This window comes from Trichoplusia ni, chromosome 5, assembly GCF_003590095.1.
Source record: "Trichoplusia ni isolate ovarian cell line Hi5 chromosome 5, tn1, whole genome shotgun sequence".
In the NCBI taxonomy this organism is placed as follows: Eukaryota; Metazoa; Arthropoda; class Insecta; order Lepidoptera; family Noctuidae; genus Trichoplusia; species Trichoplusia ni.
In genome coordinates this window covers 7,843,885-7,867,740 of record NC_039482.1, presented here as the reverse complement: position 1 = coordinate 7,867,740, position 23,856 = coordinate 7,843,885, and the positions used below count along the sequence as shown (strand labels likewise).

Here is a 23,856-nt window from a genome sequence, read left to right as displayed (position 1 = left end):
CATTTTCGGGGTTTTCACAAACAGGTGGATTCACGTATAGCTTTTACCACCATAATCAAATTAATACAATCGCAATTCCGAGGTAACATTTTTATTTTATGAAAAAGGTCTCTTTAAAAACCAATATAAAAAAATGCCAATATGTTACCACTGATATACGATAAAGGCTTATTTAGAAGAGACGGAAATATCGTTCGAGTTGTATTACAATGCAGTGCCGATCAGCTCTGATATAAAAAGGTCATTTACCATAGTCGGCAATGTATCGCAATGCAGCTCGATATTTTCACCTTTTCTATATATATATTTACACATAACACATATTCCTTAAAATTAAATAACAATCAAATCCCCGGTCTTGTCATCAGTCCGGTCAAGATGTGGATAAAGTACTCACAGTACTCATCTGAGGGTCCTTGTCGCATAGCATGGGGGTGCATGAGGCATACTCCCTCAGCCCCATCTCAGGGCACACACAGAGCTTGCATGACGACTCAAACTCTTCCCCAGGAAAGCAGAGCTCCAAGTTCTTCGTCGTTTCCTCCACAATTTGGTTCCCCAACAAATTTTGGGAAAGTTTGAATATTTTTTTCCAAGGAGTGTCTGACTCCGAGCAGGTCCTGTTGGTGCAGGCTTTGTCTTTCTTGTCTCCGTTTGTAGGGCATACGCAGATGTTACAGTCGTCGCTAAACAAGTCACCTGGTGTGCAGGAATCTGATCTCAAGAAATTCGTTTCGCAATGATTTTTGGTGCACTTGTCTACGTTTTTGACGCCATCACTTGAACAGAAGCAAATATTACAGTCAACAGTGTAGTACGCTGATGGCTCGCAGGCAAATTCGTTTCCAACAGGTTTGTATTCGCCGCTACAGGTGTTATTAGTACACGCTCTATCTTTTACTAACCCACTTAAGCTGCAAATACAGAAGTTACAGTCTATTTTGGATATTGAACCAGGAACACAAGTGGACATGGGCTCAGCCGGCACAGCTGAAATACGACTGTAATGTGCGTCTTGGATAACCTTCTTGGCTTGACAATCATCAAACGTACACCATTTTGAATCAATCCTACCATCCTTGGTACAGTAGCAGGTATTGCAGCCGAACTCAACGAACGTGTTTGGTTCACACGTAGTGTTGTAGTCTATCAGGTTCACTTTGTCAGTCAGGACCCTTTGTGTTTTTTTCGGGCCTGTGTCATCGAGGACTGAAGTGCAAAGTTTAAAGTTTGTGTTACCATTTTCTGGGCACAAACAGTATTTCCCTTGGTCAACAATGACTGAGTTGGGATCGCATGTTTCGCTGCCGATTCCTACGTCTTTAACAATATTGCGGTCTATCATGCTTATATTTTCTTTCAGCACACGTTCGAGCATGATTAGTTTATTTTGGAACGAGCACACTCTAGTGCAATACTTCTCATGGGTTACACTAGATCTTGAGCAGAAACATTCCATACATGTGGGCACCATCTCCCCCGGACTGCACGTACTTTTCACGAAATCATAATTGTAATCGCTTATCTTCAAACATTCCTGTTCGAGACACCTACTTTCATTGACGATTCCTTGTGAGTTACATTCACAATAAATACATTTCGGCTTCGTGAATTTATTAGGCAAACACGAGTTCGTTATATTCCTCAAACTTATCAATGAAGTGAGTACGTCTGGATGTTCGTTGCATTCTGATTTTGATCTAAGATTGCTGTCGGGGACACCAGTGTCCGGACACCGAAACACATTGCAATCGATCCTATAAAATGTTCTAGGAAGACATCTACGGGCCGACTCGGGGAGTTTGTGGCAAGTCTCTACACATTTAGTCTGGACAAAGAACCCGTCATCCGCGCACAAACAATGCAGGCAAGGGAACAAATACATGACTTTTGGGATGCAAACGTTTTGCGTGATGGCGTCTAAGGACAAGTTTGGTCCTTTAAGTGAGCAGGAGGAGTCGGTGGCGCATCGTGCTTCAGACATTTTCCCGGAAGCTGGACAGACGCAGAGGCTACAGTTGATGTAATAAGACCTGAACGGCGTGCACCACAGCTCGGCGCCGGGCTCCTGGAGACTGGAGTTCTTCTTCGTGCTTTCGTCAGCGCATTCTGTGTTTGTACAGAGGAGTTTCCCATTCTCCTGGCATATGCACTGACTGCACTCTTCCCATATGATCTGGCCGGGCTGGCAGGTCTGCCGTCTCCCGATCATCTGACACGTCGCCTCGCTCCACTGACCGAGGCTATTGCAGTAACATAACCGGCCATTCAGTAAGAACTGAGTGTTCGGGACACACGTACCTATTGGAAAATTATCAAAATATATTAAATTATCATGAAAAAATGTATGACTTAGTTATTGTCATAAGGTTCACTGATAGACCCAAATCCTAACCAATTGAAATTGTTTATATTCAATGTCATATAATATGTTAAGTTGTCCAGTGTCAAGAAATATTTCCACATCTTCAATCATAACTAGTTTTTTCCCGCTGTTTCACTTGCTTGTATGTTGGTTACAAACAAAACTTTATCCGTATTTGGATAAAAAGTACGTGGTAATCCAGGGTACCAGCTAACCCAAACCGAATTTCATCAAAACAGGTCAAGTCGTTGAGCTTCTGGAGGTTAAATACACACATACAGACTTTCGCTTTTATAGTGTTAGTATGAGGTGTCATGCTATATTAGAATACTTACGGAATATCGCATCCCCTAGTGTTAAACTTAGAAATGTATTTAAAAATATTAATTTTATTAACATTTTAAGCCAATTTTAATACTTCCTCTACTACTTAATTCTAACTATGTAAGCGTACTCGTCTACCTGTTATGTCATTTCTAGAAAAGATTTAATTTCCAAAAAACATTTGATCGTAAAACGTTTCGACTGACTTGTTTTATGATATTTTGAGAATAGAAAATTAATTGACTTTGGCTTTTAAAATTTAACTGCTTGTGACGGAGGTGGTTTCATGACTTCAATTGTTACTAATCAATGTATTTTCCTTTCTGCCTTTGGGTGACGTTGTTAAACAAACCTGAAGGATCCTTGATAATATTAACGTCCGCTATCATTTTGAAGAAGTCTTTTTAATCTACTCTTCACATAAATAGACATGACAGATATGATTTGCTGGATTCCTGAGCCAACGAAAGATTGCCACCACTTCTATATTAAATCAAATCTGTATGCTATATACAAACCTTCAATAAAGAAATCTTCGTCTCTGTCAAATTCGGGTAACGTTTCCAAAAGGCTGGCATGCTTGGCAGCATTACCACTTTGAATGGAAATGCAATGCATTGAGCAAAAAACAGACCAGCCTTCTTATCTTGGTGGAGTCGACCAAGCGCGTTGCGAGTTCTTCATAAAGAACTCGTGCACCTAGACCTCATGTCTCGAGCATTTCAACCTCAAACGGCTCAAAATATAATAACCAGTACCCGTAACCGTTGAGAATTATATAAACAACCGTATATTATTAATAAACAACCATTAAAATAAAGTGATAATTGGTTTGAAATCGTCAAAACTACTAAAACAATATTTTCAACACTTACTTGGATCATTTTTTATTAGCAAGCTATTTCAATGTTAATCATCATGGCTTGGATTTTATTTTAGATATTATACAAGAATAACAATAAATATTAGGTCTGTAGGAATAACCATGTCTAAAATAAAACCTTGTTTTCATATATTTTTTCCTTCTGATTACTTTCCAAACTCTTTTGATTATAAATTGTCAAGGGCCAATACGTCAATTTGTTATTATGTCAAATGGAATAAATATGAATTTCCATGCAAGCTCTTGCAAAAAGATGGCCACTGTTACAGATATTTTCTCATATTCTGGCAACAATGCCGTTGCCATGGAAAGTATTTTTAAGGAACTTAACATTATGGTGGGTACCAATGATGTTATTGGTGGGTACTGCATAAATTGATCGATCACAGGTTGCACTACGCATGACGCAGGCGGGCCGTAGATGGGTGACCATCTTTGTCATAAATAGTTCCTCGGTGTTTCGGAGGGCACGTTAAATTGTGGATACCGGCTGTGTTCATACATCTTTGACAGTCGTTACAGGTAGTCAGAAGCGTCTGACAACCAGCATTATTATAAGCGGTATCGTGTTACCCAGGTAACTGGGTTGAGGAGGTCAGACAGGCAGTCGCTCCTGGTAAAACACTGGCACTTAGCTGAATCTGGTTAGACTGGAAGCCGACCTCAACATAGTTGGGAAAAGGCTAGGACGATGATGATGATGATGGGGTCATGAACCAAGAATTTGACGTCGGAGCCCACTTGACTGCATTTGATGTTATTCGCTATTTTTTTCATATGGTGCTTCTTATTAACTATGTAACAGAACTTAAATTGGCTCAAACATAAAAGCTACTAGCCGAAGCTATCACACCCAACGCCTCTTCAGAGAACAGAAAACGAAACAAGAACTAAAAACAAAAGAATTTGAATTTGAATTCACTTTCATTTGTTTTTACTTTTTCTCATCAACAATCGCTTCCATTCGAGGTTTAAAAATAAAACAAACAATTTTGTGAATCTTTATATTCACTGCTTCATAAACCCTTAATTTCAATGGTCTCCATTAAACAAGCCATCGTTGAATCTAATCCTATTACAAGCCGTGCTCCTGAAGGTACTGTTGCTGCTGCTGCAAGGCCGTTGCCTGGTTGTAGTTCAGACAAGTCTTCTGGGTACAACGCAGGGTCAGGTCCGGCTGGCAGTAGCATTTGTTGCAGTTGTCCCTGTGACATGTGAACCATGATATGATATTAGTATGGGCTTAGTTATGTATTTTTATTAGCTTCAATGCCAAAGTCTCGGAGGTCAAGGTCAACACTCTTGGTTGGTACAAAGACTTCCTTTAAATACTTATAAACGTGTTTGATAAAAAATATGCTGGACTTAACCAATGACAAGAGTACCTATATATAATACAGGAAAAAAAATCATCAGATCCTTTGATCTCACTTCAGAGCAAACACAATTCTTTCAAAATTCTGTATCAACCATCACCCCAAAATAATCACAATCATCATCATCCTCATCAGCCCCCTGCTGTACATAAAACACTAGACTAAAAATCTTACTTGTAGATGTGATTAGGAACACATTTCTGTTTATTAAAGTCGAAGGTCAGTCGGGAGCCGTTCCTCCTCGCTGAGTACGTCCTCATGGCCTTCTCAGCATCGGTGATGCAGTCATCAATGGCCTCGCAGAAGGTCGTCACGTTGCAGACGCACTTGACGCACTTCGACTGAATGGCCTCGTTCTCTTGCCCGTTGTTGGTGTTGCAGGGCAGGCCTTGGGGAAAAAGGAGAGGATTTAGAGCAAGCCTAGAAGCTATACAAGCTGGTACTTCGCGCGATCGATGTAGAGGATCTAGCGGTAAACTTATATCTGTAGATAGATAGCTTAGTTAAAAATAATGTAATCTAATCTTAGTGTGCTCTACCCACTGTGTCCTGTCTAACTTGGCAATATACCTAGTTCATTCTATGCTGCGATGGCATAAAATGATTTTCTCAATAACGCCATTGAAGAACAATTCACAAAGCAAGAATGTTTTTTTTTTAATTAGTGTCAGATGTGAAACGGGTAAACAGTCATTCATGGGATATTTAAAAAACATCAAACTCAAGAAAACAAACTAAAATGAAATTCCCTACAGTGCGTGAGTTAATAATTTCTTGAGGTATATGAGCAGGTAGACAAATGACAATCTATGACGTCTAGCGCGCTGTCAATCGCCTGACTACAATCCCACGTTTCGGACATGGTGCCAACATACCAGATCTCTTCATCGCCTCAGTCCTGTGCATATCAGCAAAGCTGATGCACAGCATCTTATCGCAGACGAGGTTCTGCAGGTCATCGCAGACGCAAGCGTTGCAGTCCACTTTGTACGTATTGCCGGGGACGCACGGCGACGCGGAGTGGGGCAGGGACTGCAGACTCTTGAACTCTTTATCCTTGATCGGTGGACGCACATCTTCCGGCTTCGATACAGGATTACCTATACATAACGATGAGAATAGATTACATGAACGCCCAAAATGTTGTTTTAGAGGTGATGTCATGAGCAGCAAATTTAGATCAGGCATGTTTGTACTAACTGTTCATTTCCTTGCAGGCATCCAGGATCGAGCAGGTAGGTGTCCTGTCGGTTTTGCAGTAGCATCTCTTGCACTTCTCCTGGTAGAATCGGCCCGGGATACAGCTGCTTCCTATAGGCAGTCGGGGATACATGCCTTCGTCTGTCCTCAGGGTCTTCCTGTTTCCCCTCCTCTTGATCTTCCGTCGTCGCCGCTTCCTCTCGACGCCGTCAGCCGCTCCTTCTCCTCTAGCTTGTCCGCTCCTGGCTACGGCTTTCTCTCCTACGATGACCTCGGAGTTCATGGGCCCCAAGCAGGCCACCTTGGTGCACATGAGCGTGTTCCTGTGACCGCACCGACACGTGTTGCAATCCATTTTATAAGTCTTGCCGTATACGCATTTCATGCCATAGCTTATTTCTGGCAGATTGCTGCGCGTTGCCGAAACATTTGCTATAATAAGAAAAAAATATTATTTCCGATCTTATTTTGTCGATAAAAGCCATTTTAATTTTTTCGTTTGTACTATTAGAAAAGGTGAATGCAAAACGACTATGGATAAATTATAAACAAATAAGCTTTTTCTAAAAGAATATTTGCCGTTGATTTTTTTTATTATAAAATTTTTGATTAGTCGTCAAAATGTCAAGGTGATGAAACTATCATAGTTACAATTACTTTCTATGTCGGGATAGTTCCTGTTATTAACCATGCGCACTTTTACTACAGAGTCTTGAACTTTTCTATAAATCATATAAAAAGTTAAAATGTAAATCGATAAAAATATAATGTAATTTATATGCAATTTATATTCAAAAGACATGATTCTGACAATACGAATGACACTTATGTCCTGCCACGAAAAATAACCTGAAAAAGAATATCTTCAGCCATAAAGTCAGATGATATGTTTCGTTTGAGCAAACGTTACGCCTTTTTAGTAGACCTGTCAGGCACAAGCAACAAGAAAGAAAAAAGTTAACACATTTGTACCAATCTTAAAACACAAATAATACAAATAACACGAATAATAACAATAACGTTACAGTTTAAGTAAAAATTACGTCTTAGCGGAGAAAACACTTCTAAGAGCATTAGCGTCCAAAACGAAATCTTCCAGACAGATCATAGTCGTGCAAGAGGGATAGCCTTCTGAGGTACACACGCATGAGTTGCACTTGTAACGATACTTCTGCCCCGGGTTGCATGTATCATCATCACTCCTCAATTCTGGGAGAGTCTGAATCATCTGCGGCTTTTTCTCATGTCGCAGACTTGGTTTTGAATCGCAAACCTGTTGCGAGCAAGCCAAATTGCCTTTATCACAAATGCATTGATTGCAATCTACTGTGTACGTCATTTCGGCCTTACAACTGTCTACTTGGAGTTCCGTTAGCCGTCTCCAAGACTTGCCAATCTCGACTAGTTTCAGTAGCTCCTCGTTCTCGAGATTTTGGACAATTTCTTTATCAAGTTTGATGCACTGGCGGTCTATGAAGTAGCTGATATCACTGCAGGAGCACAGCTGGCTACCAAAGCGGAGTATGTCGCCGTAGGAGCAGGAGTCAGCTTTATGACCTTGGAAGCAGTGCCTGTTGGTACAGAGCGACACATCTAAGAACCCTGTAGTGGCACAGCGGCAGACGTTGCAGTCGATAACGTATATCATGTTTGGGGTGCAAGCGATATTGGTCCTTAAATGCGGGAGGCTAACGCTGAATCTCGGTAGGAGGTACATGAACTTTTGTTCACAGTTTTCCGATAGCCAGAAGCCATTGTTTCCGCACGTGCAGAATAGGTTATCCTCTCTGTATACGTAGTTACGTTCACAATCCTCGTCCGGTCGCGTTTTACCTGTAAATAACAAAAAAAGTTTAATTTATCTAGTGCCCTTTTCAGGAAAAAGAAACATTTTGTTCATATTTTAAAATGCCTGTTTAAGTTTATTTTGTTCGTTAATTGACTGAAAGGGAACAGAAATCACTTATTATGGTTATTTCTACTAATGTATAAATAATGCGAAATAAAATTACTTGTAATTTTCTGGTTCATTTTTCCAGTATTGTATAAGCGACGCGACAGGACTAATATCTTAAGGTTTATCCGATCAGTGAACTCTTGAGTCACATGGAAATAAAAGGAAACCATCATATTGTTGTTATACTTTAAAGACTGATAGCAAATGCAGGTCAGCAATGTATCTCAATACATTGCTGGCGAAGACATATCACTTTGGATCCCAGATCTGCGCAGTTCCGCAATGTATTGCAACTCACACAATATTTTCACCATCGCCTTCATTAGCCTCAAGAATACGAAATTGAAAATGTTGCCCTAAGGGTGAACTTCCCTTGAATAGAGACATCTTCATATGAAGTGACAATCTAACTCTATTCCAGGACGGAATCAAGAGTTTATCTTAAAGTCTTATTGATTGAATACATGTTCAAGATTTAATACATGTTAAATGCCCTTAATATTATACCCTATCTTTAATCATCCATGGACATCATTGTTTTTGGGAAAGGGGCAGACGAAACCAATTTACCCCACACTCAAAAATCATACATACCTAGATAGTTTGACAATCATTGCTTCATTTGCCATACATCGCTGCTTGACTACCTAATCTTGCATACCTAGTACGGATAGTTTGTATCATTGCTTCATTTGCTATACACTGCTGCTTGACTTACCCAGGTTCTGGCTCTGGCACGGCTGCGCCCGGCAGTGGAACACGCCCTCAGCAGCGCACACGCACACGTGGCACGGTCCTCGCACCGTGGCAGTGGGCACACATTTCCTCACCGGCTCCACTAGGTTAGGCAGAAACTGACTTTATCTTTCTTTTATAGAATTGATTTTTTTATCGACTTCAAGAACATTGAGGTTGTAAATTCATCGGTATAGTTTTTTTTTTTATAATTGTCACCTCAGAACTTCGGACTGGATGAAACAGCTTTGTAGATTTTTCCATTTAAAATGGAATAGCTGTCATTCAGCCCCATAAAAAATTCATCAAGTGTCAGTAGTTTTTATTTGAAGTCAGTTGTATTTTATGTGCTTTTTTTCAAAAAAAATATTTTGAAATCTGTTTTTATCTTCATCTGCAGATATAGTCGCATCCTATTTGTTTTAAGAATATGTTCCGTAAGCATTTTCTTTTTGCGAAAGAATTTAAATCCATTTTATGACAGGTGCACGACTTTTTCGTGTCTAATAGTTTTCAAAAGATAATGTAATAATACAAAGTAGATAGAATTATTGTCTTAAGAACTGACTTATTTTTTCTCAACGTTAAAAAGTTTCTAGATGACAAAATAAGTGGAAACACAGGATACAAAACAGTATGACATATTAAATTGCCTCAGACACATTAGATTCAATTAATGACTAAAATTTATTAGGATTAAGATGAAAGCTCTTCCTATTTAGTAACAATACTAAAAAAAAATAAACAAAGTGTATATTTTAAAACATAACAGCGTTACGTAATTTCTGGAATCCTCAAAATTAATTGGATACATAACACTTAAAATATCATCATAAAACATCATAAAAAATCATCTTAAAATAAATTTTATAGCAATCACTAAAAATATAATTGAAATGAAATCGTAACGACCGAAAACTGTGTAAGAAACATACTTACATAACGTTGCTTCCGTATCCTTTACAAATAAAAAAGTTGCTATTAATGTGACCAAACTGATCCACATACTTCAAAATTGTGAACAAATCAACGCATTATAATTATTAGTGAAGGAATGGTGAACATTCACGCTCGGTAAAGTTCTTCAATTGAACCGCTATTAAAAGGAGCTCTTAATTAATAGTCCATTTATGACTTATTACAAACATTAATTAGGAAACCACGTGAAAGAGATAAGGTATTTGCTTGGAAGAATAATAGAGTATGTCCATTAAAACGTAGCTGAGGGTCTGCGAGCGACGTGCGCGGGTTCGAGCCCCGCGTAGGACACGATTTTATGTGATCCAGGAATGCTTGTCCTGATTCTAGGTGACTTTGTGCATGTGACTGGAATCTTTATGAAATTGCTACACAAAAAATTAATTTGTCATCATGGGGGTCGTTTTTTTTCTTCTTCTATAGTAAACCTTTCGCTAAACATTTGAAAAAGTGCCAGCAATATTCAAGTCCACTATCGTATTTTAGTTTATCGACTATGGTTCAATTTAGTTGTTTTTTAAAAGACAACAAAGTTTTTTAATTTCTATCCGTCGATATTCTCTGCTTTATATTTTACTTACTTTTGACTGGTCTGTTGGTCTAGTGGCCCTGAGTGCAATATTGGAGGTCAAGGGTTGGCCGAAGCCAGTTGTAATTTGATCGAATCGCTGTAATGAATTGGGGGAAGAGATTTTAAAGATACATTTATTTTTGTCCCATCTCCTTTGATTACGACGCAATGAAGGAAATGATTGTTTAAAAGTTGTTGACAACAGTTGTTGTTTCAAAATTAGACCGTGTATATCGAAGCTAAAATAAAATAAAACTCTTTATAAAATTAACTCGTTTATTCGTTTCGTGATTACCTTAGACTCAAATTACTTAAGTTTTAATTACGTATCGTCTAATACATGATGGTACGTACTTTCTAAGTTAAGCCACATTACACACTAATTAACTAAATACTAACATTCAAACGATTACGCCGAGCGCATAGTAAGGATTGAAAAATCGACTAAAATATTTTGAGGTTATATTTTAATAAATGTTCCAAAAGCATTTAAAGTAGGTAAGAATATTAATGATCAAATAATAATACATCACTCATGATTTTCAGTAGTTCTAAATGTTTGTAGTAACTACATTTTATACAGGAATCGATTCTAATTAAGTAAATGCCATATTATGACCTAAATAATATTTTGCTTTGAGAAAATATGACCTGTCATCAAATTTCTTATAAAAATATGACCTAACTAGGCGCTCGGCTCTCAATTAATACATAGAAAATGAAAATGAAATGAAATATCTAACATACAAATACTGTATGCAACTACTTTTAAAATGTCAATGACGTAATAAAAACACATCCACGTATAAAAAATACAATACACAACTATTTAAATACCAATGAGTAAAAAAGAAACGAGAAATCAACTAAAACAAACTAAAGGAAAACATTTTTAGTCGATTATGCTTATTGTTAATAACGATTAGTCGATAATCGATAAAAAATATGTTTATTACAGCTATACTAATTGAAACACGGTCACTCAAGTAAATACTAAAATTAGTCACAAAATACTTAAAACACACAAAACATTGAAATTATACTAACGCGCAGAATAGGTGTGATGGAGATATCACAAGACGAAGAGTAAAAATATACTTAGTCCGTCAGAGAAAAATTCTAAATTCTAAAATACCGCTTGTTGCATTTGTGAAAGCGAAACGAAGCACTACATGTAGTAGAGCGGCATTTTTTTCTCCCACCTACTCTACCCGATCCCCAAGCATCGGAAAAAAAAATCATGGTTTGATGTCACACAAAATTTTCAATCGTAATAAAAATTTTGACGAAACGAGACAATATTTAAACCATTCGAGATAAGACAGTCCCGATATCTTTTAATAAGAAGCAGTAGCAAAAATATTTATTAAAAACATTAAAATTTGAAGAGTATGAAATCTAGTCACCATCTCCATCCCCTCTTCTGCACGGAACAGTTTATTTATAGTCATAGAACATAGTTCGACTCCAAAGCTGCTTAAGAACAGAAAGGCAAAGGAACTTATCATGATACCACGAAACGAGAAAATAAAAAACACCTACACCATTTTTATTTCGAAAAAACTACAGACCACATAAAGACACAGGCTTAACACCTAGGCAAAAACCTCTGGTCGGGCATTTTCGTCACATGATACAAAAAAATGCCCGTCCTTGATGTCAAATTAATAAATCTTCTCCAGGCTAAATTTTACCGTAAGATATCAGCAGCATAGCAAAACTTGTGTAAATCTTTCTCAGACTATTCGTTCTTTCTTATAGAAAATTGCTCTATTACGGGCAAAAATAGACACTGAAAAAACTATACCAACTGGGTCCACTATTTTTCACAACTTTTCTGCCTTAATGTGTTAATCAGTCTATATTTTTATCTGGTCTGTCCGTTCATCGAAATTATAAACCGTAACTTACATTAAAATAATTATGTTTGAATCGTTGCAGTTAATCTCAATTTGCTTATTTATAACATCGTGGACAGAGTTTGAAAAGTGACTACTAATTACTTAAAAAATGGCCAATAGTAAGCTTTTTTATCTTATTTTAACTGCAATGTTGAGCATTTAGAAAGACCTGCATATAATAAGGGAGGCATAGTATGGAAATGTCCCACTTATCAAATAGGATTAATGATATAACATACTGTAAATTGAATGAAAATACTGTACAGCAAAAAAGGAATGAATCTGTTATTGCAATGTGTTTTTAAAACAATGTTTCTTTTTGTCGTTAGTCTGAAAGGCAAAGACTCATCAATGTAATTGTTTTCAACACTAAAAATCAAATCGCTGAACAGGTTTGATAGGTTTTAATATATTTTTTTACAACCCTTTCAGAAAACGACGTATTTAGGAAAAAAAATACAAAATTTAATTACAAAATATAGAGAGCGTAAAGTTTCTAAAAGTCGTCCAAAAAGTAAAAATACTCTCTTTACAAAGAATAGTCACTGGTAAATAAAAACTTATTTTAATTAATTCACAAAATAGTTTAGACATGAAGAAGATGGATTCGGATTACAAAAAATAAAACAAACGCCATCTTTAAAACTGACAGAACATTCGTCCGCCGTTTATTTTCAATACTTCCGTCAATGAACGTTCGTTCCAACGTTCGATATTTTGAATTATTTTATTTTAAATAAAAAAATGCGATTATTTCTTCAGCCATTTACTTTAATTCGTACCTACTTTTTGACATTTATTGTAGAAAAAGTTCCGTTACTAAACCTGAATAGTAAATAACTAAAAAGGTTTCATATTCAACTTTTTAAATAAGACAACCGTATTCAAGAACGACGTGATAAATGACGTGTAAAGATTTTTTGTCTCTACATTTTACTAGGCGATGACGAAGACAGCATGATACTCGGCATTTTGCTGTGCATCGATCTTGAATTCGGGTATATGATGAGTGTGACGTGGAGCTTTGTGTTTAGATGTCAGGCGTTAAGTCTTGATCACAAAGACGTAGTGTGCAGAAGACGCTCTTACCGTCGGCGGAGCAGGTGCAGTCGTTACAGTCGCGTTTGAACTGCTCGCCGGGGTTGCAGCGGAAACCAGGGTCCGCATCTGTGCCAATAGGAAATAAAAATCATTTTTACATAAAATATATTTATGAATTTGGGATCTTTACTCGCTTTTGCATAAAGTATAGGTATATACATGATTTAATGGTACTTAAACCATACTCAGGTATAAAACATATTGAGTAAATATAATGTTTGTTGAAACTGATCACCCATTAATTCCAAGACTATGCCTATGGACTATATAAGCAAGCTTAACTTGGATTATGATTAATATTATTTACTGTACTAGCGGCAACAAAAAAATACATCATCTGTGCCTGGAAATCCTGGTCAATCAAGTCGGACGAACAGAGCTTAAGTCTGCACAGATAGGTGCGTGGTTGAGGTCACCACACCAAACCCACTGTGCGCGACGTGTCGCGGGTTGGACAAGCATTTGTGTGATCCACAAATGCTTGTTCTGAGTCTGGGTGTCTTTGTGCATGTGATTTGTATGTTTGTAAAACCCAACGCGATACAAGGCTTAGATTCCTTACTGCGGGAGTAAAAAAAAGGTCATAAAGCTGAGTTTGTACCCTTTAGGAACAAAGAACTCAAAAATGATACTGATTTATTGCCACGACGTGTTTCGGAAGGCACGTTAAATTGTGGGTTTCGGCTGTTATTCCTACATCTTTGACAGTCGTTACAGGTAGTCAGAAGCTTGAAAAGTCTGACAACCAGTCTAACAGTCGCTTCTTGTAAAACACTGGTACTCAGCTGAAACCGGTTAGACTGGTAGCCGACCCCAACATAGTTGGGAAAAGGTTAGGCTAATGATGGTGTTGTTGTGGGCCAGTGTTGTTGGTGTACGCAGTGGTACGTACCAGGCGTCCGCGCGGGCGCGGGCTCGCAGCGGCGCAGCGTGCAGACGGCGCTGCGCGCGTCGCCCCCGCAGCGGCACACGTTGCAGCCGCGCTCGAACATGCTGCCCGCCGCGCACTGCTCGCCCACCTGCTGCGACGGGGACGACTCTGCCGGCAGACCATACAGTTGCAATACGAACAAGAGCACTTTGAAAATGACTCTTTTTAAATACAATTAATTCATTAAGAATTGGACGAAACATTTATCTTCAAATTATATTTGATTGGAAGATTATGTTTATCCTTAAAGTATAGATGAAAATTGATACTCGTATGTAAGATATTTCGTTGAAACAGGAAATTTCAACGAAATGAACGAAGCAAACGAGATTACAGTATGTTATATCTTACTCGCGACATCTTCGCCAAAAAAGGTTTATACCTTGTTTGACCACTGTACGACTATTCCGAAACTAGTCGGGGCCATCCTCAATTTTTAATTTAATATTTTTATATCATCCTTTATATATTTACTGCAGTCATAGCCCGCGATCGACCCAACTATCCCCCAATCAATCTATACATATAATAAAATTGTAGAAAAGTGAAAACTGTACATTGAATATTTTTTAAAAAGAATAATTGGAGGGTGGTCTAGGAACGATTCCGATGCCGAAAATATGATTTTTAGAATTTTTGTCTGTTTGTCTGTTTGTCTGTTTGTCTGTATGTATGTCCGGAAAGATCTCGGAAAGTACTGGATAGATTTGATTTATATTTTCAGAGAATATCAACAAAAGGTCCGGTCAACATACTTTTTACTTATTATCTCGCTTTTCGATACAGGGGGTGAGCAGGAGGCTTTTATAATCAAATTAAACAAATCAACAAATATCAAATTATCTCATAAACTACTGAATATATTTCGTTCAAATATTGCATGAACCTTATCGTACACATGATACAACAAATATACAAAAACCATAACGCTACTATGCAGGGGGCATGAGCAGTAAAGTTTTAAATTTTTGGACTCACCCTTAACATCGTGTAATACAATTATGAGGTGTATTTTCATCCCATTGAGTAGTAGGCAGCACGGTCATCAATTTACTCCAAAAACATCACGCTATTTATCTTAAGACTTTTGGCAGAGCAATAATATATTTTTTCGAAAGTAAATCATTTTCACAAAATCACTCATTTTATTCTCTTTCAAGTCTAATGTAGACCTAGCGCGACAATAATTAAAATAAAAGAAACATAAACTATTAATACTTTTATTATTATTCTTTTGATACAAATGTTACTTCGTAATCGGTACATTCTTGAAACAAAGGAACTTAAATTATTCTTATTTTTATTGGTTTACTAAAATTACTCAAGTTCAAATGTGGAATGCCGTAATATGATTTTGTGTTTATTTACGATAGGTGTATATACCTATGTTTTTAGCTCGGTAATGTTGGCGATGCTACTTCATGATAAAAGAATTCGTAGTGACACACAACCCAAAGTTGCATGTAGTTCACATTGATCTCATCTATAATTATGCATAACAATAAATTACTGAACGACACAGTTAATTATATTACCTTGGTTCATCTGTAACAACAAGCAACAAAAATATAAACTTTCAAACAAAAAAAAGCCTTTCAAACAATGAAATAATGTTTTCTTAAATTTGCAACATTACATAGGCCAAAAGTATTTCGGATAGAAAAGCCCAGAAAACTTGCATAAAAACTTCATAATAGGTATGCAATGTGAAAGATCTATAAGACCCAAGCTATCAATGAATAAGAGTGTACGCTAGACGGTTTTTGACATTATGTATCTATTGATAGAACAATGTCTACTGATAACTGGGATTTTTCAATATTTTAACGATTTGATTGGTCTACATCCGCCATTACAGAGACCGCACACGTGGCGCTTCCAAAGATTCCTTTAACCATTTATTGTAATCGCTACTTATTTAAAATTTTCTTCTTTCGTAGCCTGGTAAAAACAGGGGAAGGAACGAGACTGAATGAGTTTCTGAGATCCCAAAGCTAAGCCGACGAGGATTAGAAACATATTTTTGGAAATTTCTCCAATAAGGCTGATAATAGCGTGTAGCTACCAGCACTTACATCCGTCACACAATGTCTGGAAAATTCATTGTGGCTGTCGGAATCGACAGCGTAACCTCATAACCAACCTCATGTAGTCTTTATTTTAGTTCCATTTATGCAGTAGGGATGACGGTATTTTACTACAATGATCGTCAGGTAGGTTAACGAATAAAATACGTATTTTTTCTTTGTAAATTGGTACAGTAAATAGAACTCATGCGCATGAAGACACTTTTATGTTCATATTTTGCTTTGTCGTAACATCACAAATTGGACATATCCTATACTTTAGATTTTTGTCATTGTCAATTTAAAAAAAGGGGTGTCTGATATATTTTTTTTCACGCTATTTATTTATCAGCAATTTAAAGGCAAATTATGATCAAAACACCAGGGGGCCAAGATAACACGTTTACCAACTTTTTTATTTTGGAAATATTCCAAATGTTTGTGAGGAAGATCAGTTTTAATATTAAGAGGACAATCAAACATAACGTGTTTCAGGAAAGCGTTTATCTGGGCGCAATTTTGCAAAATCTTATATCTTATGACACTATGTAACATCCACAGTTACCGACTCTCACTTCACCAGCTCCGTCCACAAAAATAATTTGACATCTTATTTATATCGTCAGAAAACATCGTGTGTGAAAATAACAACTGTCTGGCTATCACTGTTCCTGAGAAACAGCCAGGTGACAGACAGACGAACGGACACCGGGGCCTCAGTAATATGGTTCTGGTTTACCTCTTTGGTTACAGTACAATAATAATTTTATGATACCTCATAATCACTATCATAATCCGTCTAACAATTTCAGGTGTAGGCCGGCCAAAGAACAGACGTGCTCGAAAATCATAACCCACCCAATTACAAAATGGAAACCCTCGAAAGTAAAACATTTTTAGCAGAAGTGCTAAGACTGAGTTATACCTTCTGTTATTTTTTCATACTTGCATCCCCCCCCCCCATTTTTAAACGGCTCGATTTGTCAAACATGTCTTAACGAAAACTCGCACATAATTTACGTTTAAATTAAAATTGTACAATTCGTTCGGAAGCTATGATGTCACAGACAGACAGGCAGGCAGGCAGATATGTCAAAGTTATAAGCCCCTCTTTTTGGGATTAAATAAGAAAAAGTCATTAAAACAGCTGTGAAATATTTGACACCAGGGTAGTATCGTAAATGATGAAATGTGTTTGATTTAAACATTTGATAGTCTTTGTGCCGCTCAAGATTCATTACAATTTAGAAAAAAAAAGCAAGCTTAAAATGTAAAAAGAAGTGTTTCATTTTCAATATTGCATTACATTTTTGCGATGATCGTTATTATTATACTTCATAGTTGTTCACATCTTGAAAATCACGCAGACAAAGTCGCGGGCAACAGCTAGTCTACTTATAAAAAACGATTCTAATAGAGACTATTACAACACCAATCGAAGTTTTCCAATATGATTAAGGACATCCCAAATCTACTATAGACCCTTGTTTTGCATTAGCGGAGGAATCCTCATGACACCCCGCTCCCTCGCAGTAAGAAACGGGAATCGTGAGACTTTTACTGACTAAACATGAACCGCGGTGGTACTTCATCTAAATTTTTGGACCTTGTATGCCAATGCCAGTACTTGGCAATCTATCATATTATTATTATTACTTTATTATTATTACTTTACTTTATTGCACATAAATACACACACTTGGACAATATGTTCTTGGAAAGTTCATGTACAAAGGCGAGCTTAACCCAGAGTTGGGTTCTCTTACAGCAAACCTTAGAGTGATAGAGAGATTTGATAAAGAAGGAAATCAAAACAGCGCAACAGTATTTGAAGAAGAAAAAAAGAAAAATGTAATAATTATAATTAATTATACTAATTTAAAACTACACTAAAATTTCATAGACATAATAAATACATACATACAATGTAAAGATATATACCTATAATAAATAAATACATATATACATACATAAGTAAATACAGGTCATGTTGAAAGGAAATATTCCTTGATTCGTCTCTTGAAAACATCCAACGATGGGCTTTCACGAATAGTGTGAGGCACAGAGTTCCAAAGCCTCACAGCGCGCACGGTGAACGATCTATCATAACGACTCGAAGTATGAGGAGGGACACGCAAGAGAAGAGAAGAAGAAGAACGACAAGGTTTGCCTCTGGGGACTAGGAATTCGAAACGTTCCCGAAGGTAGGTTGGAGAGAAGGGATTGTAAAGAAGAGAGAAGAGAAAAGTGAGAATGTGAGAATCTCGACGCTTTCGAATAGGCAACCACCCCAATCGGCTCCGAAATTCCGATACGTGATCGAATTTCCGGAGGCCGAAAATGAAGCGGATGCACAAATTCTGCAGACGTTCGAGTTTATCAAGAAGTTCCTCAGTCGCATCAAGGAAGCAAACATCGGCGTAGTCCAATAAGGGAAGAAGAAGTGACTTAGCAAGAGTAATTTTAGTTTGAAACGGCAGGAACTTTTGGAGACGTTTAAGAGAATGAAATGAGCTAAACACTCTCCTGCTTACTTCCGCAACATGTTTGCCCCACGATAAGTTACAGTCCATCAGGACACCCAGATTTTTTACGTGTGACGAGTATGCTATGGTGACGTTATCAAATAAAACTGGGGGAGGAGACTGTTGGTTAATTAAATTTATGAAATAATTGCCACCAATAATGAGAGCTTGTGATTTCAGTGGATTGACTAGTAGTCCAAAACTTTTAGCCCATTGATTTATGGTGTCAAGGTCATTATTAATGGCATCAGTTGCACTGCGAATATCTTCACGTTTGAAGTGTTTGTAAATCTGCAAGTCGTCTGCATAAAGATGGTAGTGTGAAGTTAGAGATTTAGTGATAGTGTTAATAAAAATGGAGAAGAGTAAAGGAGAGAGAACACCACCCTGAGGAACACCCGCAGCAAGGTCACACCAATCAGAGGAGCTCTCATCACAGTGGACCGACTGTGAGCGACCTCGAAGATAAGAATTAAACCATGCAGTTACAGAAGGAGCCATATTAAGTGAGGATAGAATACCTAAGAGGATGTCAAAATCAACCGAGTTAAAAGCACTGCTAAAGTCCAGCAATACCAATATTGTTAAGTGCCTGTTCTCCATAGCCAGTCTTACGTCGTCGGTTATTTTGACCAGCGCCGAAACCGTGCTATGCCCAGGACGGAAACCCGACTGGTACGGACTCAGCAGGCCATTAGAGGAGAGATAATATGACAGTTGATTGTTGACAACACTCTCAAGAACTTTGGATAATATTGGCAGGATGGATATTGGACGGAACTGGGTGACTAAGGATGGATTGGATACTTTAGGTAGAGGCAACACATAAGCTCTCTTCCAGGTTGAGGGAAAGGAGCTAGTAAAAAGGGAACAGTTGACTAGGTGTAAAATTACAGGAGTGAGCACATTAAGGATGGGAAGGAGCATGTGGAGATGAAGTCCGTCATTACCCACAGCCTTTGAAGAAATGCCCAATATAGCACGTTTGATGTCTCCTTCTGTAGCCGGGTGGAAAGAGAAGGAAGTGCAGTTTGGCAAAGAAAGATTAGAGAGATAATTGAGAGTAGAAGATTTAACTTCATCATCCAGCGTTAGTGGTGACTTGGAAAAGTGAACATTAATTGTGTTCAGGTCCAAATCGACAGCGCTATCATTAGCAACTTTACCGATACCGAATGATTTGAGAAATTGCCATACTTGTCGCGTGTTGAAAGTTTCAATAGAATTGTGAATGTGGCGTCTTTTTGCATCCCTACACAGACGACTGCAGCGATTCCGAAGCTTTTTGTATAACGACCAGTTCTCCTCCGTAGGATTCTTTCTATAGCGTCGCTTTGCTTTGTCCCTTTTAGACATCATTTGTTTTATGTCATCCGACAACCAAGGAGCTGGAAGGTGTTTCACTCTAACCTTTTTGAGAGGAGCATGTTCATCATACAATCTAGTAGAAACCCTAAGCTAATCGTGACCATTTTGAAACTAGCAGAGACTATTCCTAAACTAGTGGAGACTATTCCGAAACTAGTGCAGACTATTCCGAAACTAATCGACACTATTCTGAAACTAGTCGATAAATACACCTACCTCTTTTAGTCCTGGGCCCGCTGAATCCATTATTATGGTTGTTGTTGAGCGCGTTGCAGTCGATGCGAGTGCAGGAGAAGTCCTGCCCCTTGTTGTCGCAGAGGCACTTGTTGCAGTCCATGCGGAACTCTTGCCCCGGCTGGCAGGCCTTCGGCGGCTCCTACTAGATACAGGCCTTTACTTGTTATTTGTTACTTCGGTATCACACACTTAGATTTAATATCATCTTCTATTATATTAAAATTCTTGTGTCACGGTGTATTCAATTGAATTCCTCTGAAACGACTCGACTGTTTCTCATGAAATTTTGTAGGTATTTTAGGTACGTTTAAAAGCAAGATAACATCTCTTTTACGTAGCTCAATTTTTTTTATTCCCTAGGACTAATTTGAATGGCCAAACAACTTTTGCTAGGAGAGCTAGTTTTTGAATAAATGTATTTCGGTATCGTTCTTAGACAACTGCGATAATATTACTACTACTTAAATATGAGGGGGTGAACGAACTGATGAATGATACTTCTATATTTTAAATAAATACTCATCTACGCTTATCATACAGATATTGGCCCTTTGTGGGTATCAAACCCAACAGCCCCCCCTTAACAGGAATTCTCATTAACCACTATGTCAACATTAGAAAATAGGAAATATGGCTTAACTATTAGTGATTAAATAAAAAATCAAAAATATTACCGGAGTGAATGCTCGCACTTTTCTTGATAATGTGACCTTCTGGAAATAAAAAAAAATAAATTATCAAGACATCTCAAGTAAACCAAGAACTATGGAAAAATATGGAAATTATATCTATTAAAATACAATACCCCAAAAGTATAAAGATTAAAGACAAGAAAGTCATTATAAGTAAAAAAAAATTTAAAGGAAATAGTTCCCGACACCATATTTTCCGAAACCATTTGTTTTCAAGACCTACAACTAATAGGTAAATAAAATAACAATTAGTCATAAAAATTAGTTTTTATTCTAAGTAATACCACCACCATAAGGTAAAGCCAAACCACTGAAACAAAAAGAGTTAAAGAAATAAATGAAAACCAATCACCAGAATAAAATTGGAGATAATTGCGGTACAAAGTGGGTACATTTGCAATTAATACAAATATATTCTTGGTTACTGACCACGATAGCTTATAAATAGTAAGTTAAGCGAAGCCAGGAGTCCTGTCTGAGGTTAGTTTTTTTTTGTATTACTTATAAATTGCAAAAAAAATATATCAAACATTTTAAAAGTGACAAAAAACAATAAAAAAGCCTCCTTATCAGATTATTCCACCAGCCCTATCTGATCTCCTTCCCTTCCAACCCACCTTTTTATCGTCGTGTTCCTCGCAAGCTCGTCGCGTACACGAATACGACTTTCCATCAGGATTACAGCGACACATGTTACAATCCAGTTCAAAGACTTCATCTGGGCGACACTCTTTCTTTATTACTTTCAGATCCTGAAAATTGACGTACACATGGTAACTTAAAAGTATGAACTGTAAAGTTTAAAATATAATAAAAGGTTTTGTAAAAGAATCACTCTAAAGAGGAAGTCCAAGTTAGGAGGTAACTTAGAAATTAGTAATAATAAATATTATAGCAACAATTAAAACTTACTTCCATACATCCATATAAGTAACACATGCACAAGATTCACGTACCATATAGTATATACAGGTAGAAAACTCAGATAAAACATGCAAAAATTATTTTACGGAAAAAAAATGGAAAAAAAATCAATACAAACAAATTATCATAATAAGTACATTTGTTAAACTAATAGGTTGCTGTTAATTAAATCAAGCCTCATTTATAATTGTCTCATTTTTAATTCAAATGGAAAAATAAAGGACAACCCTTGGCCCAGCTTTGACACATTCCAGTCTCTATACATTTCAGATAGATATTCGCTTAAACATTGCTAAATATTTACCAAAAGCCAATAAGGTAAAGCACGACATAACTTAAAACCCAACCCAAAAAAATAGACCTAACTAAAGCATTTGACCAAGTCAGTAAATAATTATAAAAAATCTAGAGAATTCATTAAAACGAAAACCAGTCCCATCAACAGACGCAAAAGAGCAAAGAGGTAGTAACAAAGCAAGTAATACGTGCCTATAGCTATGGGGTATTTGACCAAAACATTATATTTAGTCCATCAGAAAGATTTCCAAAAATATAGGATACGTATTTTTTAAAAACGTATACTCTGTACATTTACCCGTTTACCCCGTAAACAAAACAAAAACAGGATCTAATAGAGTGATTTTAAATCTCGTGTGTCGTCACTTACCAGTACGCTTTTTAAATCAAGTGACGTTTTTAGCCCCACTACCATACTTAAGTGCTTATCTTCCTTACTTCGTAATGATTTGATAAAATGAAATATACATATTCAATATTTTTTGGAAGTAAACTCACGGCCTAAACAAATTTAGTCAAACACCCTATTGTACGACCTGTAAACCAGGATTTACAATAACCAAGGGAAACCAGCACCCAAGTTCAAGCCAACAGTTCATACTTCTGCAGGTATTCCTCCGATATCCTGTTCATCATCAGGATGTAAGGGCACACACACTCTCCTCGTACAGAAGTACCCCGTCCCGTCCTCGTTACACCAGCAAGTGTTGCAGTCCTTTATGAACATGCGGTTTGCTTCACACACTTGGATTTTCGTGGCGTTTTTTTGGGTCGACAATTTCTTTTTCTAAAATTTTTTGGGTGGTTTTAATACTTTGATCTAGACGATAAACTTCCTTAGGGAGGTTGTTTTTGTCAGGGTTAAAACGATATGGAAAGAGACATGGTTATTATACTTTGGTTTTAATAAGTTAAAATACAAAGGGATTAAATTGTATGTCATTGTATATTTCCGATGAATCCTTATGGTTACAGCTTTAACATCCTCAATTCTCTGTCTGTTTGTCCCAAATACGGTACGGCTGGTTTTACTTCCTGAAAAAGAAGATAATTTTGAAAATTATACTTGCATTCCGTTCTAGCATCAGTACTGCGGCATTGTCCTGTTTTTTAGTTTTAAGATCTGTTCTTATTACATGTACTAATCTACTAAGCGTCGAGGAAAGTCGAGCAAAGTACTGCTAAGACTCAAAATCTAAAATAATATCAAGTTTTCAATTTAAATTGTCATTACACTCAAGTATGACACTTGAGTTGGGTAGAACTATAATATTTTCACTTTTTCTTATAAAATTAAAATATTGCCAAAGCTTTTCAAAAGCAGTCACTATAGAATTTTCTTCAAACCTTTATTTTTTCACTTACAACGAATTATTTTATATCATAAAGATCAGTCCATCTTTCACCAACTTCGACATTAGTTCT

The 23,856-nt window shown here is 37.1% G+C and overlaps 3 protein-coding genes across 8 annotated transcripts in view; all 3 read right to left on the bottom strand.

Moving 5' to 3' along the window:
• Window positions 1–333: 333 nt before the first annotated feature.
• LOC113493855 lies at window positions 334–3,430 on the bottom strand. The gene has a single exon (XM_026871887.1). The coding sequence runs from the start codon at window positions 2,210–2,212 to the stop codon at window positions 374–376; it is 1,839 nt and encodes a 612-aa protein (XP_026727688.1). The 5' UTR covers window positions 2,213–3,430; the 3' UTR covers window positions 334–373.
• A 1,132-nt stretch (window positions 3,431–4,562) lies between these two features.
• LOC113494311 lies at window positions 4,563–9,927 on the bottom strand. 3 transcript variants are annotated; one of them, XM_026872601.1, is made up of 5 exons: window positions 9,780–9,927; window positions 6,149–6,580; window positions 5,824–6,048; window positions 5,123–5,336; window positions 4,563–4,777 (listed from the first exon to the last, which is right to left on the bottom strand). In XM_026872601.1, the coding sequence occupies exons 1-5, from the start codon at window positions 9,844–9,846 to the stop codon at window positions 4,648–4,650; spliced, it is 1,068 nt and encodes a 355-aa protein (XP_026728402.1). In that variant the 5' UTR covers window positions 9,847–9,927; the 3' UTR covers window positions 4,563–4,647. The 3 variants fall into 3 exon arrangements, with proteins under 3 accessions (XP_026728402.1, XP_026728403.1, XP_026728401.1); XM_026872602.1 differs by lacking the exon at window positions 9,780–9,927 and adding an exon at window positions 6,806–7,153 and having other exon boundaries at window positions 6,284–6,580; XM_026872600.1 differs by lacking the exon at window positions 9,780–9,927 and adding an exon at window positions 6,806–7,152.
• A 724-nt stretch (window positions 9,928–10,651) lies between these two features.
• LOC113494310 (SCO-spondin-like) overlaps window positions 10,652–23,856 on the bottom strand; it is a 32,792-nt gene continuing 19,587 nt past the window's right edge. For 2 of the 4 annotated variants that reach the window (XM_026872597.1, XM_026872596.1), the window contains exons 6-11: window positions 23,033–23,218; window positions 21,828–21,962; window positions 21,193–21,231; window positions 20,498–20,657; window positions 14,284–14,430; window positions 10,652–13,457 (exon numbers count right to left, since the gene is read on the bottom strand). In XM_026872597.1, the coding sequence (XP_026728398.1) occupies window positions 13,321–13,457; window positions 14,284–14,430; window positions 20,498–20,657; window positions 21,193–21,231; window positions 21,828–21,962; window positions 23,033–23,218 (804 nt within the window). In that variant the 3' untranslated portion in view covers window positions 10,652–13,320. The remainder of the gene's footprint in view (window positions 13,458–14,283; window positions 14,431–20,497; window positions 20,658–21,192; window positions 21,232–21,827; window positions 21,963–23,032; window positions 23,219–23,856) is intronic. The other 2 variants (XM_026872598.1, XM_026872599.1) reach the window with 2 other exon arrangements.